The 20612-nt window shown below is 43.7% G+C and overlaps 1 protein-coding gene across 3 annotated transcripts in view; it reads left to right on the forward strand.

The window, feature by feature from the left end:
* The window catches only part of VWC2 (von Willebrand factor C domain containing 2), a 1827208-nt gene that overhangs the window by 1498599 nt on the left and 307997 nt on the right, over positions 1–20612 (forward strand). The window contains exon 4 of one of the 3 annotated variants that reach the window (XM_077267619.1): positions 3758–3847. The exons of the other annotated variants lie outside the window; for them this stretch is intronic. Within the exon in view, the coding sequence (XP_077123734.1) occupies positions 3758–3813 (56 nt within the window). The 3' untranslated portion in view covers positions 3814–3847. The remainder of the gene's footprint in view (positions 1–3757; positions 3848–20612) is intronic. 3 annotated transcript variants of the gene reach the window in all.

Below are 20612 nucleotides of genomic sequence, written 5' to 3' on the forward strand. Positions count from 1 at the left end.
CCATTTTCGGGCACATGACATTTTTGATCGCTTTTTATTCCGATTTTTGGGAGGCGGAATGAACAAAAACCAGCAATTCCTGAAATTCTTTTGGGGGGGCGTTTATACCGTTCCACGTGTGGTAAAATTGATAAAGCAGCTTTATTCTTCAGGTCAGTACGATTACAGCGATACCTCATTTATGTTTTGGCGCTTTTACACAAAAAAAACTATTTTATAAAAAAAATTGTTTTTGCATCGCTTTATTCTGAGAGCTATAACTTTTTTATTTTTCTGTTGATGATGCTGTATGGTGGCTTTTTTTGTTGCGGGACAAGATGACGTTTTCAACGGTACCATGGTTATTTATATCCGTCTTTTTGATCGCGTGTTATTCCACTTTTTGTTCGCCTGTATGATAATAAAGCGTTGTTTTTGGCCTTGTTTTTTTTTTTTTTTTTGCGGTGTTCACTGAAGGGGTTAACTAGTGGGAAAGTTTTATAGAGCGGGTCGTTACGGACACGGCGATACCAAATATGTGTACTTTTATTGTTTTTTTTTTATTTACAAAAATAAACGGATTTACTGGGAAATGTTTTTTTTTTCTTTATTTGGGGATTTTTTTATTTTATTTTTTATACATTGTATTTTTTTTTTTTTACTTTTTACCATTGTCCCAGGGTGGGACATCACTGTTTTAGATCAGATCGTTGATCTGACAGTGTGCATAGCATTCTGTCAGATCAACGATCTGACAGGCGAGTTCCAGAGGCTTGCCGGCGCTTGCTACTTGGAACTCTCAGCAGGCGCCGGCAAGTAAATGACCCGGAAGGAGTTCCGCGGCCATCTTGGATCCAGGGACTCCTTCCGGATCACCGGAGCAGTGAGATCTCATCGCGTTGCTCCGGTGGGAGAGCGCAGGGGGCCCCCGTCCCTGCGCGATCCACCTCTATGCCACTGTCACTACTGACAGCGGCATCAGAGGGGTTAAATGCCCGCGATCGGCGCTAGCGCCGATCGTGGGCATTGCTGTGGAGTGTCAGCTGTCATATACAGCTGACACCCGCACCCGATCACCGCGGCGCTAAGCGCGAGACCGCGGTGATCGATCCGCCGTACTAGTACTGCGGCTGGCACAAATGCAGTGCCGGCAGCGCCGTACTAGTACGGCGAATGGCGCAAAGGGGTTAAGGGTTTAAGAATTATATTTTTTAAAATTCTGAAATTTTCACCAAATTTCCGATATTTTCACAAGTAAATGCAAGCCTTATTGAACAAAGTTTACACTTACAATATGTCACAAAAAACAATCAAGGCATCAATGGAATCCGTTGAATCGTGCCAGAGTTATTACCACATAAAATGACACTGGTCAGATTTTAAAAAAATGATGCCCAGTTATTAACCTACAAAGTGGCTCAGTCCTTAAGGGATTAATTCTGAGACTACCTCATTATGTGTACCTTTTAGTGATTTTTTACAAACCTATTTTATTAATTTATTCGTTTAACGTACGTACACTCCATTACAACACTGCAGCTTGTTGCTGTAATTTTCTCTTTTTTTTAACTAGCATTTCTTGCTTGTTCCTTTTTTGGGGTGGATGGTGGAATTGTGTAAACTAATAAATAAAATATAAAAAGGAAACAGAAATTACAGTCATTTACCATATATACTCGAGTATAAGCCGAGATTTTCTGCCCAAAAAAATGGGCTGAAAGTGCCCCTCTTGGCTTATACTCGAGTCATGGAAGGCGGGGGTGTCGGCGGGTGAGAGGGAGCGAAGCCTGTCAAATACTCACCTGCTCCCGGCGCTCCTGACGCGGTCGCCGCATGTCCCACGGTCTTTGGGCGCTGCAGCTTCTTCCCCTGTCAGCGGTCTCTGGTACCGCTCATTAAAGTAATGAATATGGACTCCACTCCCATAGGGGTGGAGCTGCATATTCATTACTGTAATGAGTGGTGCCACGTGACCGCTCACTACAGGAAGAAGCTGCCGGCTCCCGGAGACCGTGAGACATGCAGGGACCGCGCCAGGAGCGCCGGGAGCAGGTGAGTATGTCATATTCACCTTTCCACGTTCCACCGCCGCCTTGTCTTCCACGTCCTCTGCAGTGACTGTTTAGGTCAGAGGGCGCGATGACGTATTACTGTGCACGCGTATCTGAACAGTCAGTGCGGAGAGGTGGGATGCTGAGGAGCAGCTGGCAGCGACGAGAGGTGAGTATGTAATTTTTTTTTTCAGTGCAGCAGCAGCAGCATTACATGTGGCATAATGCTATATGAGGCATCTATGGGGCCATAACTGCATGGAGCATTATATGGGGCCATAAAGAACTGCATGGAGCATTATATGGGGCATATTTGTATATGGAGCATCTTATGGGGCCATAATGAACTGTATGGAGCATTATATAGGGCCTATTTTATATGGAGCATCTTATGGGGCCATAATGAACTGTATGGAGCATTATATGGGGCCTATTTTGTATGGAGCATCTTATGGGGCCATAATGAACTGTATGGAGCATTATATGGGGCTCCTGATTCAATATGGATATTCAAAAACACAACCTACTGATGTCTCAATTAATTTTACTTTTATTGGTATCTATTTTTATTTTTGACATTTACCGGTAGCTGCTGCATTTTCCACCCTAGGCTTATACTCGAGTCCCAGTTTTTTGTTGCAAAATTAGGGGGGTCGGCTTATATTCGGGTAGGCTTATACTCGAGTATATATGGTAATTATTTGACTCACAAACTGTGCATGTCACACACAGTACTGATTTTTTTTGCATGCTAATTTGACATGCCTACAAACCACACCAATAAAGTTGTTGTTTTTTTGTTGTCTAACTGGCATTTTTTGATTGCTCATATTTGAAAAGGTGGTATTATCTTAAAAATATAGAAAAGTAGAAAAAAAACAGTACAGTGTGTTATTAAACATGCTTTGTTACCACAGCTTTTCATTCATTTACCATTCATTTATCCACAGCCTTACAGGTGCTTCTCACAAAATTAGAATATCACCAAAAAGTTAATTTATTTCAGTTCTTCAATACAAAAAGTGAAACTCATATATTATATAGAGTCATTACAAACAGAGTCATCTATTTCAAGTGTTTATTTCTTGTAATGTTAATGATTATGACTTACAGCCAATGAAAACCCAAAAGTCATTATCTCCATAAATTAGAATACTTTAAAACAGCAACTTGAAAAATGATTTTAAAGTCCGAAATGTTGGCCTAATGAAATGTATGCTCAGTAAATGCACCCAATACTTGGTTAAGGCTCCTTTTGCATCAATTACTGTATCAATGTGGCATGGCATGGAGGCAATCAGCCTGTGGCACTACTGAGGTGATATGGAAGCCCAGGTTGCTTTTATAGCAGCCTTCAGCTCATCTGCATTGTTAGGTCTAATGTCTCTCATCTTCCTCTTGACAATACCAAGGTCAGGTGAGTTTTCTGGCCGGTCAAGCACAGTGATACTGTTGTTTTTAAACCAGGTATTGGTACTTTTGACAGTGTAGACAGGTGCCAAGTCATGCTGGAGAATGAAATTTCCATCTCCAAAAAGCTTGTCGGCTGAGGGAAGCATGAAGTGCTCTAAAATTTCCTGGTAGACAACCGCACTGACTTTGGCTTGATAAAACACAGTGGACAAACACCAGCAGATGACATGGCTACCCAAACCATCACTGATTGTGGAAACTTCAGACTAGACCTTAAGCAGCTTTGATTGTGTGCCTCTCCACTCTTCCTCCAGACTCTGGGACCTTGATTTCCAAAGAAAATGCAACATTTCTTAAAACAACACCTTGAAGCAACAGTCCAGTTCTTTTCCTCCTTGGCCCAGGTAAGACACTTCTGGAGTTGTCTATTGGTCATGAGTGGCTTGACACAAGGAATGAGACACTTGCAGCCCATGTCCTGGATAAGTCTGTGTGGTGGATCTTGAAGCAAAAACTCCAGCAGCTGTCCACTTCATGTGAATCTCTTCCAAATTTTTGAATGGCCTTTTTGTAACAATGCTTTTGAGGCTGAGGTTATCCCAGTTGCTTGTGCATTTTTTTCTACCACACTTTTCATTTCCACTCAAATTTCCATTAATATGCTTGGATACAGCACTCTGTGAACAGCCAGCTTCTTTAGCAATGACCTTTTGTCGCTTACCCTCCTTGTGGAGTGTGTCAATGACTGCCTTCTGGACATCTGTCAAGTCAGCAGTCTTCCCTATGATTATGGAGCCTACTGAAACAGACTAACAGACCTTTTTAAACACTTACAGTTGTGGCAAAAGTATTGACACCCCTGCAATTCAGTCAGATAATACTCAGTTTCTTCCTGAAAATGATTGCAATCACAAACTCTTTGGTATTATTATCTTCATTTAATTTGTCTTAAATGAAAAAAACACAAAAGAGAATGAAGAAAAAAGCAAAACATTGATAATTTCACAGAAAACTCCAAAAATGGGCCAGACAAAAGTATTGGCACCCTCAGCCTAATACTTGGTTGCACAACCTTTAGCCAAAATAACTGCGACCAACCGCTCCCGGTAACCATCAATGAGTTTCTTACAATGCTCTGCTGGAATTTTAGACCATTCTTCTTTGGCAAACTGCTCCAGGTCCCTGATATTTGAAGGGTGCCTTCTCCAAACTGCCATTTTTAGATCTCTCCACAGGTGTTCTATGGGATTCAGGTCTGGACTCATTGCTGGCCACCTTAGAAGTCTCCAGTGCTTTCTCTCAAAGCATTTTCTAGTGCTTTTTGAAGTGTGTTTTGGGTCATTGTCCTGCTGGAAGACCCATAACCTCTGAGGGAGACCCAGCTTTCTCACACTGGGCCCTACATTATGCTGCAAAATTTGTTGGTAGTCTTCAGACTTCATAATGCCATGCACACGGTCAAGCAGTCCAGTGGCAGAGGCAGCAAAGCAATCCCAAAACATCAGGGAACCTCCACCATGTTTGACTGTAGGGACCGTGTTCTTTTCTTTGAATGCCTCTATTTTTCTCCTGTAAACTCTATGTTGATGCCTTTGCCCTACTTGCCCTACCCTCTACTTTTGTCTCATCTGACCAGAGAACATTCTTCCAAAATGTTTTAGGCTTTTTCAGGTGGCTTTTTCAGGTAAGTTTTGACAAACTCCAGCCTGGCTTTTTTATGTCTCGGGGTAAGAAGTGGGGTCTTCCTGGGTCTCCAACCATACAGTCCCTTTTCATTCAGACGCTGACGGATAGTACGGGTTGACACAGTTGTACCCTCGGACTGCAGGGCAGCTTGAACTTGTTTGGATGTTAGTCGAGGTTCTTTATCCAACATCCGCACAATCTTGCGTTGAAATCTCTTGTCAATTTTTCTTTTCCGTCCACATCTAGGGAGGTTAGCCACAGTGCCATGGGCTTTAAACTTCTTGATGACACTGCGTACGGTAGACACAGGAACATTCAGGTCTTTGGAGATGGACTTGTAGCCTTGAGATTGCTCATGCTTCCTCACAATTTGGTTTTTCAAGTCCTGAGACAGTTCTTTGGTCTTCTTTCTTTTCTCCATGCTCAATGTGGTACACACAAGGACACAGGACAGAGGTTGAGTCAACTTTAATCCATGTCAACTGGTTGCAAGTGTGATTTAGTTATTGCCAACACCTGTTAGGTGCCACAGGTAAGTTACAGAAGCTGTTAATTACACAAATTAGAGAAGCATCACATGATTTTTCGAACAGTGCCAATACTTTTGTCCACCCCCTTTTTTACGTTTGGTGTGGAATTATATCCAATTTGGCTTTAGGACAATTCTTTTTGTGTTTTTTCATTTAAGACAAATTAAATGAAGATAATAATACCAAAGAATTTGTGTTTGCAATCATTTTCAGGAAGATACTGAGTATTGTCTGACAGAATTGCAGGGGTGTCAATACTTTTGGCCACAACTGTATATGAAGTATTCAATTTGATAATTGATGAAGATATCTATATGAAAAATACCTAGATGAACATTTTTAAGGGCAAAGATTTTACAAAAGTTTGAATAGCATGTCTAAAAGGTTCAGAATTATGGAGATTGGCACCAGATACAAAAATAACAAGACTATACTCATATGGAGCAATTAAGGATGTATATAAAAGTATTCAGACCTTTAGGTACTAACATATACTGTATATCTAATATAGTGGTTCAGAGACCCAACATAACCCACCATATGGAATATAGATTTTCTCAAGGTTATATTCTCAAGAGTACGTTACCAATCAATTACCATCACCAAGTGAGACCTGCTTACAGAACCCCATGCATTAACTTGTAGTTAATGCATAAGGGTGCAGGGCTGAAGAACCGGCCCCTGTGAGCCCGACATGTGTCGTCACTGCTGTGACTTCATCAGGGCAAAGAGAGAATTCTGAGTGAGCAGGTCTCACTTGGCGATGTTATTGGCTTGAGATTCCCCCTGTGCAGCGGCGGGAACTCGACACCTAACATTACCCCACCTCCTAGGGCCCCCTCCTCCTTGGTCCTCGCTATGCTAAAATCCCACAATGAGCTGAGAAGCCAGAATGTGCTCAATAGTTTGCCAGGTCCTGTCCTCTGGGCCATGACCATTTCAGTCCACCAGATAGAACTTTTTGCCAAGTACCACCTTTAACTCAACAATGGTGTACACCTCATAATCGTCTGCGGATATGCCGATGTCCCGGCAGATGACTCAGAAAAACGGGACATGTGAACGGGTTTTAAGAGGGACACATGAAAGGTGTCAGTGATACCTAGGCATGGAGGAAGGGCTAGACGATAGACCACAGGGTTGACCTGTTCTAGGACCTTGAAGGGACCTATGTAGCGAGGAGCAAACATAGTGGACTCAACTCGCAGTCTGATGTTAGGGGCAGAGAGCCATGCTAAGTCGCCAGGGGCAAAAGTCAGACCGGGGTGCTGATGCGCATCGGCAGAGACCCTCATTCTCTCCTTGGGGGCCCGGATAGCATCCTGTGTGTGGTCCCAAATGTCACGTGCCTCCACCACCCATTCTGCCACCCTACAGTCAGTGGACGACACAGCATGGGCACATGGGACACATGGATGCTGGCCGTAATTAAGGAGGAATGGGGTCCGCCCAGTGGAGTCGACTACTGCGTTGTTCAGCGCAAACTCTGCCCACAGTAGCAAGGATGCCCAGTTATCCTGCCTGGCGGAAACAAAATGTTGCAGATATGCGGGATGGTAAGCCAAAGAGAGATTTAGCTCTATGCTGAGTGGACGACAGAGCTCTCTCCAGAACCGAGACACGAACTGGCGACCTTGGTCACTGACTATTTTGTCAGGCATGCTGTGTAGGCGAAAAACGTGTTTGATGAACAACGCTGCCAAAGCCCGTGCAGAAGGTACTTGCGGAAGAGTCAACAGATGCACCATTTTAGAGAAATGGTCAGTGACTACCCAGATATCAGTGCAGCTACAGAACTTTGGTAAGCCCACCACAAAGTCTATCCCGACCATCTCCCAGGACCGATCCGCCACAGGGAGGGGGTACACTAAACCAGCAGGCCGCTGCCGAGGAGACCAATTATTGGTGCAGGAGACACACTGCCGAATATAGTCTCTGATGTCACGGGCCATATGCGGCCACCAGTACGTCCTAACCAGGAGTTCAGATGTCCTCTTAGTCCCAAAATGTCCACCCATCCTGGATGAATGATCCCAAGAGAACCTCTGGTCACAAATTAGGAGGGACAAAAGTCTTGCCCAGAGGCACAGACTCTAGCGAAACTGGGGCCACAGTTCTCAGGCCCTTTGAAGGGACTATAAGCCGAGGCTCCTCTCCCTCCTCAAATGACAATACGGAGTGGGAGAGAACATCGGCATGAGGAGAGAAAATGGAGGGTGAAGTGAAATCGGGAGAAGAACAGGGACCATCTGGCCAGGCGAGAGTTCAGCAGCTGGGCAGTTTGCAAATACACCAAGTTTTTGTGGTCAGTGAATACTTGGAAGGGGTAACGAGCCCCTCTAGGAGGTGTCTCCACTCCGAAAAAGCCAACTTCATTGCTAGCAACTCCCTGTCCCCGATGGAATAATTCATTTCCGCTGGTGAGAAGGTCTTGGAGAAAAAGAAGCAAGGCTGCTTCCGACCTTGAGCATCCTTTTGGAAGAGGATGGCTCCAGCACCGACGGAAGAGGCATCCACCTCCATTATAAATGGTTTATCACCATCGGGGCAATGTAAAATAGGAGCGATAGCAAAGAGATTTGGGATTAGCTCCCTTCTTGGTGAGGGAAACCAGGGGAGCTACCAAAGATGAGAAGTGGGGAATAAACTGGCGATAATAGTTAATGAACCCCGTAAAGCGCTGCACCGCTTTGAGAAAATGGGGTTCCTGCCAGTCCATCACAGCCTATAGCTTGGCAGGATCCATGGGCGGAGATGATATAGCCCAGGAAAGGCAAGGACTCCTGCTCAAACACACACTTCTCCAACTTGGCATAGTGGAAGTTTGCCCATAAGAGGTCGAAGATTTTGCAAACAACTCTCCGGTGGGAGTCTATATCTGGAGAGTAGATGAGAATATCATCCAGACAGACTACGACTGAGGTGGATAGCATATCCTGGAAGATATTGTTCATAAACTCTTGGAAAATAGAAAGGGCATTGCAGTGCCCGAAGAGCATCACAGGTATTCATAGTGGCCGTCCCTGGTGTTAAATGCCATTTTCCACTTGTCCCCCTCACGGATGCATATCAGGTTATTGGTGCCCTACAGATCTAATTTTGTAAATACCCTTGCTCCCCGCAACCTATCAAAGAGTTCGGAGATTAGAGGCAGAGGGTGTTTATTTTTTATGGTAATAGCTTTAAGACCCCTGTAGTCAATGCATGGATGTAATTCCCAATTCTTCTTCTTCACGAAGAATAAACCAGCCCCTGCTGGTGACACTGACATCCTAATGTATCCTGTTGCCAGATTCTCCTTGATGTACTGAGACATTACCTCCTTCTCCGGTAGACATAATGGGTAGACTTGACCTCGGAGAGGCTCAGCGCCAGGCAAGAGATCAATAGGACAGTCATAGGGGCAGTGAGGCGAAAGGGTATCCTCAGCTTTCTTGGAGAAAATGTCTGCATATGACCAATAGTGTTCAGGGAGAGAGTATAGATATGCGGCCACTGCTGTAGAAGCCACCTGAATGCACTCCCTCTGACATCTACCCTCACAAGACTCACTCCATCCCAAATTTCTCCCAGAGGACCACTCTATATGAGGAGAATGGTGGCGTAACCAGGGTACCCCTAATAATACCTCATCAATACCCTCAGGTATTACTAATAGGGAGATTATCTCCTGATGGGCTGGAGACATGGTGAGGGTGAGTGGGATGGTCTGATGTGTGATCTGTGAGGGCAGTGTTGAACGATTAACCACTTGTACAGTCACTGGCTTGGTGAGCATCACCAGAGGTATTGCATGCCATTGGGCAAAGGCAGGAAATATGAAATCCCGGAATCCACACAAACCTCTACCACATGAGTGGATGGGCCTATTGTAAGTGTTCCCTTGAAGGACAACTTGGAGTAAAACGCCACTGTGTCTAGAGAGCCTCTCTATAGCCACTAGACAGGGATGTTTTCCCGACTGCTGAGGTCATCTGGAGGCAAGATGTCCTGACTGCCAGCAGACATAGCAGACCATGAGTGCACGAGCGGTCCAGAACTTAGATCCCGCTCGTGACACCTCCATGGCCTCCTGAGGCTCTTACGCCTGGACCGTAGGAGCCAACCAAAACCTCTGCCGGCACTAAGCTCGCTCCAACTTTCACTTGGAGAAATGAAGGTCGATGCGAGTTGCAACAGATATTAGGTCCTCCAGTCTGACCGGAATCTCCCTAGTGGTCAAAGCGTCTTTCACATGGTCAGCCAGTCCTCTCCAAAAGACAGGGATGAGGACTTTATCTAGCCACTGCAGCTCAGATGCTAAAGTACAGAAGTGGGCAGCAAAGTGGCTGACCATGGATGAGCCCTGTGTCAAAGCTAGCAGTTGGAGCACCGTATTATGGGTGACTCACGGTCTCAAGAAGACCTGCTTCAGAGTGCTCAGAAACCACGGAGCACTCTGCACCACATGACCGTCGCTCTCCCACAGCGGCATAGCCCACTCCAATGCCCTGTCCGACAGAAGGGAAATAATAAATCCCACTTTAGGCCGCTCTGATGGGAAACGTGCATCCAGTAGGTCCAGGTGTATCGCACACTGCTTGACAAATCCCCTACATGACTTGCTATCGCCTGAGAACCTCCAATGAGAGATCGTCTCTTGGGCATGCTCAGATGGAGAAAAGCAGGACTTACCGTAGTCCCAGGACCATCTGCTCCTGCTGACTAATGCTGTTTGCAATAACTGCACCTGTGCAGGCAGCAGCAGCAACCAAACACACAGCATTAGCCTGAGCAAGATGCTGGGATCGACATCTCTGTTGAGCAGGATCCTCTGCAGCTGAGTAAGAATGGGAGACCACAGAGGACATGGCTCGAGATTCCCTCTGTGAAGTGGCAGGAACTTGACGTCTAACAGGACATAATCACCAACATAAACAGAAATAAACAGTTGGAAATAGATCACTCTGTTTGTAATCACTATGTAATATATGCGTTTCACTTTTTGTATTGAAGAACTAAAAAATAAATTTTTTGGTGATATTCTAACTTTGTGAGAAGCACCTGTATATGTTGTGGTTACTTTAACCTTGAACATTACTAGAATTGCATCTCTATTACACTTTGAATGATATTGGATCCAGTCGTAGAAAATTTCAGAGTGTTTTATATGTCTTTTCAGGGCAAAGAATTTGTGACATAAAGTACATACACAACTTTAAAAATACACTTAAATATAAATATTCAAACAAAAACAGTGGTATAACAATAATTAGAGCAGACCTCACGATCGCATTGGGACCCTGGAGTAAGAATGGCCTGGTGGTGCCTTTCCTGCATTCACTCTTTGATAGAAAAAAATAACTCTTCCTTACTTTTTCAAGTAATAATACGGTGAGAATAGAAAAGGAAAGCAATATTGAATTGTGTGGATAAAACAAATCTTGTTTAATGTCCATTCAAAAAGTGATTACAAAAATTAAGAAAAAGTAAATTCATAAGTTCATAGCACACAAATCAAGTATTAGATTATAAAAGAGAAATCAAGCATTGATCTTACATATGGTCTTGAAGCATGACGTGGTCCATGTGGAGAGTCTCAAGAAATGAGAGATCTGCCTAACAGTCAGAGCAGACGGTTTATATACCTTTTTGACCCCCTTACATTGGTTCCTATTTTCTATCTCCTAACCACATATGGTGACCTACCGCTATGTTCATAGCTCCTACCATATTAGCAGAAGCTAGTAACTTGCAGAATATGCATATTGGTTCTGTACATTACCTCATTTCAAAAATGCCTAAACATATTGCCTGTGTCCATTAAAAGAGACATTTGTCATTTACATATAGCCTCATTTTGGCAGTTCTGACAAGTGTCCTCTAGCTTTGACATACAAACAACAGATGTATAGGCCAAGATCCTCAGAATAACTCGGACATACACTACCCGGAATCTCTGCTAGTCTCTCTCTAGTTGGATTCTGTGAATACGTTAAGTAATCTTCTATATTTTATTATTATTGAGATATTAATATTTTACAGTCCCACCTGATTATGATTTGAGAAATATCATAATCAATCCTAAACTCTTTCTCTCACCATTCGTAACATTCATTCTTTATTCTGAAAACCTTGTATCAACATCTGTATTGAATGTCATCTGAATTTTGAAGACTAAAATAAAATTAAATTAGAGAGTTATATTTTTTCTTTTTAACATTTCTCTCAAAATGTCATCTTCCTTTTTCATTTCTGTCTTTAGCTCTTTATAAATGTTCTTAATTTTACACATAATAACTATTTGATTTATTATACACAGCAAAACTATAATAAATTTAATAACAATCGGATTAGACAATACATTTCCTGCTGCCATTTTCGCTGAAGACTGTGACCAACTAGTTACTGATTTTCCTAAATTTCTCCACCAAGATGAGCCTGACATACAGTACAGACCAAAAGTTTGGACACACCTTCTCATTTAAAGAATTTTCTGTATTTTCATGACTATAAAAATTGTACATTCACACTGAAGGCATCAAAACTATGAATTAACACATGTGGAATTATATACTTAAAAAAAAGTGTTAAACAACTGAAAATATGTCTTATATTCTAGGTTCTTCGAAGTAGCCACCTTTTGCTTTGATGACTGCTTTGCACACTTTTGGCATTCTCTTTATGAGCTTCAAGAGGTAGTCACCGGAAATGGTCTTCCAACAATCTTGAAGAAGTTCCCAGAGATGCTTAGCACTTGTTGGCCCTTTTGCCTTCACTCTGCGGTCCAGCTCACCCCAAACCATCTTGATTGGGTTCAGATCTGGTGACTGTGGAGGCCAGGTCATCTGGCGTAGCACCCCATCACTCTCCTTCTTGGTCAAATAGCCCTTACACTGCCTGGATGTGTGTTTGTGGTCATTGTCCTGTTGAAAAATAAATGATGGTCCAACTAAACGCAAACCGGATGGAATAGCATGCCGCTGCAAGATGCTGTGGTAGCCATGCTGGTTCAGTATACCTTCAATTTCGAATAAATCCCCCACAGTGTCACCAGCAAAGCACCCCCACACCATCACACCTCCTCCTCCATGCTTCACGGTGGGAACCAGGCATGTAGAGTCCATCCGTTCACTTTTTCTGCATCGCACAAAACACAGTGGTTGGAACCAAAGATCTCAAATTTGGACTCATCAGGCCAAAGCATAGATTTCCACTGGTCTAATGTCCATTCCTTGTGTTCTTTAGCCCAAAAAAGTCTCTTATGCTTGTTGCCTGTCCTTAGCAGTGGTTTCCTAGCAGCTATTTTACCATGAAGACCGGCTGCACAAAGACTCCTCTTAACAGTTGTTGTAGAGATGTGTCTGCTGCTAGAACTCTTTGTGGCATTGACCTGGTCTCTAATCTGAGCTGCTGTTAACCTGCGATTTCTGAGGCTGGTGACTCAGACAAACTTATCCTCAGAAGCAGAGGTGGCTCTTGGTCTTCCTTTCTTGGGGTGGTCCACATGTGAGCCAGTTTCTTTGTAGCGCTCGAAGGCATTTGCAACTGCACTTGGGGACACTTTCAAAGTTTTCCCAATTTTTTGGACTGACTGACCTTCATTTCTTAAAGTAATGACGGCCACTCATTTAACTTTACTTATCTACTTTTTTCTTGCCATAATACAAATTCTAACAGTCTATTCAGTAGGACTATCAGCTGTTTATCCACCAGACTTCTGCTCAACACAACTGATGGTCCCAACCCCATTTATAAGGCATGAAATCCCACTTATTAAACCTGACAGGGCACACCTGTGAAGTGAAAACCATTTCCGGTGACTACCTCTTGAAGCTCCTCAAGAGAATGCCAAAAGTCTGCAAAGCAGTCATCAAAGCAAAAGGTGGCTACTTTGAAGAACCTAGAATATAAGACATATTTTCAGTTGTTTCACACTTTTTTGTTAAGTATATAATTCAACATGTGTTAATTCATAGTTTTGATGCTTTCAGTGTGAATTTACAATTTTCATAGTCATGAAAATACAGAAAAATCTTTAAATGAGAAGGTGTGTCCAAACTTTTGGTCTGTACTGTACTTGTCCATTCATGTTCAATATCATTTAAATTTCCTTGCACATGTCTGAATACAATGTCAGCTTCTTTTAATTGTTTTGTTAACAAATTTAACAAACCCTTGTCTTTCCTTATCTCATTTGTCCACATATTCCAAGGAAAATTATTTATTTGGGATAAATTGAACTGTATTGGAAGGATTTTTAGATTTCTTGAACCTATTAACGTAAAATTAATACTTCCTATCTTCTTTGAGAGAGTTTTCACATTTCCCTCAATACAATATAAACCTATTGTCAGATTTTCAGCATGTACACAAGATGAAAAGAATGCAGAAACTTCTTTTTCTGACATAACTTGGAAACAAATCTTATTAGCGCTTACTGTACTGGTGTCACCAAGTCATGGATCGTGTGTACATTCTCAACTCTGGCATGACATGAGGTATCATTATGGAAACATGAATGATAAATGACTTTATCCTGTCCAGGTAGACATATTACCTTAGAAACAAAATTTAAGCATGAGGAAATGTCTAATTGTTCAGTGTTTGTACCGTCAAAAGCAAAATCTGTGTACTGTAATTCGTAATATAGCACTTGTGTATGACTAACAGGAATTCCCAAAACAGTTATAGGAACCAGGGTTTCTTCTCTTCCCGACACTGGAATCAGTGATGTTCCTACACAAATGTTCTGTTCACATCCTAACCACTTATTTACCCACAAATCTGTATGATTTAATGCAAAATTATATTCTGTAGGCAAATTTCTCATTAATCCTAAAGGTGTTATTCCACTTTGTAATGCTTGTGCAATCATTTTCAGATTGGTGGAATATTCAATCTGAATTTCTAGACATGTTTTGGCCACTTGAGATTCCTGTTCACTTTCTATTAAAGCTAAAGTAACATCTTGTAGATGTGATACAGAAGATCCCAATACAGCAGCAGTGTTCAAAACCATTTTTTCAATGACTTGATTCAAACTTTTCTATATCTTTACCCCTTTACCTCCAATATACCCAATATTTTCCATATCTGATTTAAGTGTATGTATGTCCATAGTGTTAATTAGACTTCCTACTGTTCCTAATCCCCCGAAAATACCTTCTAACACTCCCCTCTTACTTCTAACTTGTCCTGGGGTTCTTTTCCCAAACCATTGTTCTATTCCCATTTCCATGTTAATGAGATGTGATTGACGCTGAGTGTTATGACCCCAATGGCGAGGGTCTCAGAGGAACGTGGAAGTCTGCAGAATACAAAAATCCAGCTCATAGGGCAGTGGTAACTGGGTTGACCATATATCTACTCCTAACGCCAACACTAGAAGTAGCCGGGGATCATTCCTACGTTGATTCTAGATGACACGCGCCAGCCGGAGAATCTAGCTACCCCTAGTAGAGGAAAACAAAGACCTTTCTTGCCTCCAGAGAAGGGGACCCCAAAGCTGGATAGAAGCCCCCCACAAATAATGACGGTGAGGTAAGAGGAAATGACAAACACAGAAATGAACCAGGTTTAGCACAGAGAGGCCCGCTTACTGATAGCAGAATAAAGAAAGGTAACTTATATGGTCAACAAAAACCCTATCAAAATCCACACTGGAAATTCAAGAACCCCCGAACCGTCTAACGGTCCGGGGGGAGAACACCAGCCCCCTAGAGCTTCCAGCAAAGGTCAGGATATAGATTTGCAACAAGCTGGACAAAAATACAAAACCAAAACAAATAGCAAAAAGCAAAAGGCAGACTTAGCTGATATAACTGGAACCAGGATCAGTAGACAAGAGCACAGCAGACTAGCTCTGATAACTACGTTGCCAGGCCTTGAACTGAAGGTCCAGGGAGCTTATATAGCAACACCCCTAACTAACGACCCAGGTGCGGATAAAAGGAATGACAGAAAAACCAGAGTCAAAAAACTAGTAACCACTAGAGGGAGCAAAAAGCAAATTCACAACAGTACCCCCCCCTTAGTGAGGGGTCACCGAACCCTCACCACGACCACCAGGGCGATCAGGATGAGCGGCATGAAAGGCACGAACTAAATCGGCCGCATGAACATCAGAGGCGACCACCCAGGAATTATCCTCCTGACCATAGCCCTTCCACTTGACCAGGTACTGAAGCCTCCGCCTGGAGAGGCGAGAATCCAAGATCTTCTCCACCACGTACTCCAACTCGCCCTCAACCAACACCGGAGCAGGAGGCTCAGCAGAAGGAACTACAGGCACAATGTACCGCCGCAACAAGGACCTATGAAATACATTGTGAATAGCAAACGACACAGGAAGATCCAGACGAAAAGATACAGGATTAAGGATTTCCAATATCTTGTAAGGCCCAATAAAACGAGGTTTAAATTTGGGAGAGGAGACCTTCATAGGAACAAAGCGGGAAGAAAGCCATACCAAATCCCCAACGCGTAGTCGGGGACCCACACCGCGGCGGCGGTTGGCAAAGCGCTGAGCCTTCTCCTGTGACAACTTCAAGTTGTCCACCACATGATTCCAGATCTGCTGCAACCTATCCACCACAGAATCCACCCCAGGACAGTCAGAAGGCTCCACATGACCCGAAGAAAAGCGAGGATGGAAACCAGAGTTGCAGAAAAAAGGCGAAACCAAGGTGGCGGAACTAGCCCGATTATTAAGGGCAAACTCAGCCAACGGCAAGAATGTCACCCAATCGTCCTGATCAGCAGAGACAAAACACCTCAAATAAGCCTCCAAAGTCTGATTGGTTCGCTCCGTCTGTCCATTAGTCTGAGGATGGAAAGCAGACGAAAACGACAAATCAATGCCCATCCTACTACAAAAGGATCGCCAGAACCTGGAAACGAACTGGGATCCTCTGTCTGACACAATATTCTCAGGGATGCCGTGCAAACGAACCACGTTCTGGAAAAACACAGGAACCAGATCGGAAGAGGAAGGCAGCTTAGGCAAAGGAACCAAATGGACCATCTTGGAGAAGCGATCACATATCACCCAGATAACGGACATGCCCTGAGATAGCGGAAGATCAGAAATGAAATCCATGGAGATATGAGTCCAAGGTCTCTTCGGGACAGGCAAGGGCAAGAGCAAACCGCTGGCACGAGAACAGCAAGGCTTAGCTCGAGCACAAGTCCCACAGGACTGCACAAATGACCGCACATCCCTTGACAAGGAAGGCCACCAAAAGGACCTGGCCACCAGATCTCTGGTGCCAAAAATTCCCGGGTGACCTGCCAACACCGAGGAATGAACCTCGGAAATGACTCTGCTGGTCCACTTATCCGGGACAAACAGTCTGTCAGGTGGACAAGACTCAGGCCTATCAGCCTGAAATCTCTGCAACACACGTCGCAGATCCGGAGAAATAGCTGACAAGATAACTCCATCTTTAAGAATACCAACAGGATCAGCGACTCCAGGAGCATCAGGCACAAAGCTCCTAGAAAGAGCATCGGCCTTCACATTCTTTGAACCTGGTAAATACGAGACAACAAAATCAAAGCGGGAGAAAAACAATGACCAGCGGGCCTGTCTCGGATTAAGGCGTTTAGCAGACTCGAGATACATCAGATTTTTGTGATCAGTCAAGACCACCACACGATGCTTAGCACCCTCAAGCCAATGACGCCACTCCTCAAATGCCCATTTCATGGCCAACAACTCCCGATTGCCCACATCATAATTTCGCTCGGCAGGCGAAAACTTCCTAGAGAAAAAGGCACAAGGTTTCATAACAGAGCAACCAGGGCCTCTCTGCGACAAAACGGCCCCTGCCCCAATCTCCGAAGCATCCACCTCAACCTGAAAGGGAAGTGAGACGTCAGGCTGGCACAAAACAGGCGCCGAAGTAAACCGGCGTTTCAACTCCTGGAAAGCCTCCACGGCAGCAGGAGCCCAGTTAGCTACATCGGAGCCCTTCTTGGTCATATCCGTCAAAGGTTTCACAATGCTAGAAAAATTAGCGATAAAACGACGGTAGAAGTTAGCGAAGCCCAAGAACTTCTGAAGACTCTTAACTGACGAGGGCTGAGTCCAATCAAGAATAGCTCGGACCTTGACTGGGTCCATCTCCACAGCAGAAGGGGAAAAAATGAACCCCAAAAAGGGAACCTTCTGTACACCAAAGAGACACTTTGAGCCCTTGACAAACAAAGAATTTTCACGCAAAATTTTAAAGACCAACCTGACCTGCTCCACATGCGAATCCCAATTATCAGAAAAAACCAAAATATCATCCAGATAAACAATCAAAAATTTATCCAGATACTTCCGGAAAATGTCATGCATAAAGGACTGAAAAACTGAAGGCGCATTGGAGAGCCCAAAAGGCATCACCAAGTACTCAAAATGACCTTCGGGCATATTGAATGCGGTTTTCCATTCATCACCTTGCTTAATGCGCACAAGGTTGTACGCACCACGAAGGTCTATCTTGGTGAACCACTTGGCACCCTTAATCCGGGCAAACAAGTCAGACAACAGCGGTAAAGGATACTGAAATTTGACAGTGATCTTATTTAAAAGCCGATAATCAATACAAGGTCTCAAAGATCCGTCCTTTTTTGCCACAAAAAAGAATCCCGCACCAAGAGGGGAAGAAGACGGACGAATATGTCCTTTCTCCAGAGACTCCTTGATATATGAACGCATAGCGGTATGTTCAGGTACCGACAGATTAAACAGTCTTCCCTTAGGAAATTTACTGCCTGGGATCAAATCTATAGCACAGTCACAGTCCCTATGAGGAGGCAGTGCACTGGACTCAGACTCACTGAAGACATCCTGATAATCAGACAAATACTCCGGAACTTCCGAAGGCGTAGAAGAAGCAATAGACACAGGCAGGGAATCCCCATGAATACCACGACAGCCCCAACTTGAGACTGACATAGCCTTCCAGTCCAGGACTGGATTATGGGTCTGTAACCATGGCAGCCCTAAAACAACCAAATCATGCATTTTATGTAAAACCAGGAAACGTATCACCTCGCGGTGTTCAGGAGTCATGCACATGGTAACCTGTGTCCAATACTGCGGTTTATTTGCTGCCAATGGTGTAGCATCAATACCCCTAAGAGGAATAGGATTTTCTAATGGTTCAAGAGTAAAACCACAGCGCTTAGCAAATGAGAGATCCATGAGACTCAGGGCAGCACCTGAATCTACAAACGCCATGACAGGATAAGATGACAGTGAGCAAATCAAAGTTACAGACAGAATAAGTTTAGGTTGCAAATTACCAACGGTGACAGGACTAACAACCTTAGCTATACGTTTAGAGCATGCTGAGATAACATGTGTAGAATCACCACAGTAGTAGCACAAGCCATTCCGGCGTCTATGAATTTTCCGCTCATTTCTAGTCAGGATTCTATCACATTGCATTAAATCAGGTGTCTGTTCAGACAACACCATGAGGGAATTTGCGGTTTTTCTATCACATTGCACCGAATTAGGTGTCTGTTCAGACAACACCATGAGGGAATTTGCGGTTTTGCGCTCCCGCAACCGCCGGTCAATTTGAATAGCCAGTGCCATAGTATCATTCAGACCTGTGGGAATGGGAAAACCCACCATAACATTCTTAATGGCTTCAGAAAGACCATTTCTAAAATTAGCGGCCAGTGCACACTCGTTCCAATGTGTCATCAGCACGGACCATTTCCGAAATTTTTGGCAATACACTTCAGCCTCGTCCTGCCCCTGAGACATAGCCAGCAAGGCCTTTTCTGCCTGAATCTCAAGATTGGGTTCCTCATAAAGTAAACCGAGCGCCAGAAAAAACGCATCAAGATCAGCCAATGCCGGATCTCCTGGTGCCAGCGAAAAAGCCCAATCCTGAGGGTCGCCCCGTAAGAACGAAATAACAATTTTTACTTGCTGAGCAGAATCTCCAGATGAACAGGGTCTCAGGGACAAAAACAATTTACAATTATTCACGAAATTCCTAAACTTAAACCTGTCTCCGGAAAACAGTTCAGGAATCGGTATTTTAGGTTCTGACATAGGATTTCTGATAACATAGTCTTGTATGCCCTGCACACGAGTAGCCAGCTGGTCCACACTTGTAATCAAGGTCTGGACATTCATGTCTGCAGCAAGCATAGCCACTCTGAGGTAAAGGGGAAGAAGAAAAAAAAAAAAAAAAAAAAACTCAGAATCTTCTTTCTTATAATCCCTCTTCTGCAATGCATTAAACATTTAATACTGTCCTGGCAAACTGTTATGACCCCAATGGCGAGGGTCTCAGAGGAACGTGGAAGTCTGCAGAATACAAAAATCCAGCTCATAGGGCAGTGGTAACTGGGTTGACCATATATCTACTCCTAACGCCAACACTAGAAGTAGCCGGGGATCATTCCTACGTTGATTCTAGATGACACGCGCCAGCCGGAGAATCTAGCTACCCCTAGTAGAGGAAAACAAAGACCTTTCTTGCCTCCAGAGAAGGGGACCCCAAAGCTGGATAGAAGCCCCCCACAAATAATGACGGTGAGGTAAGAGGAAATGACAAACACAGAAATGAACCAGGTTTAGCACAGAGAGGCCCGCTTACTGATAGCAGAATAAAGAAAGGTAACTTATATGGTCAACAAAAACCCTATCAAAATCCACACTGGAAATTCAAGAACCCCCGAACCGTCTAACGGTCCGGGGGGAGAACACCAGCCCCCTAGAGCTTCCAGCAAAGGTCAGGATATAGATTTGCAACAAGCTGGACAAAAATACAAAACCAAAACAAATAGCAAAAAGCAAAAGGCAGACATAGCTGATATAACTGGAACCAGGATCAGTAGACAAGAGCACAGCAGACTAGCTCTGATAACTACGTTGCCAGGCCTTGAACTGAAGGTCCAGGGAGCTTATATAGCAACACCCCTAACTAACGACCCAGGTGCGGATAAAAGGAATGAC

Source organism: Ranitomeya variabilis, chromosome 6 (assembly GCF_051348905.1).
Source record: "Ranitomeya variabilis isolate aRanVar5 chromosome 6, aRanVar5.hap1, whole genome shotgun sequence".
NCBI classification, from domain to species: Eukaryota; Metazoa; Chordata; class Amphibia; order Anura; family Dendrobatidae; genus Ranitomeya; species Ranitomeya variabilis.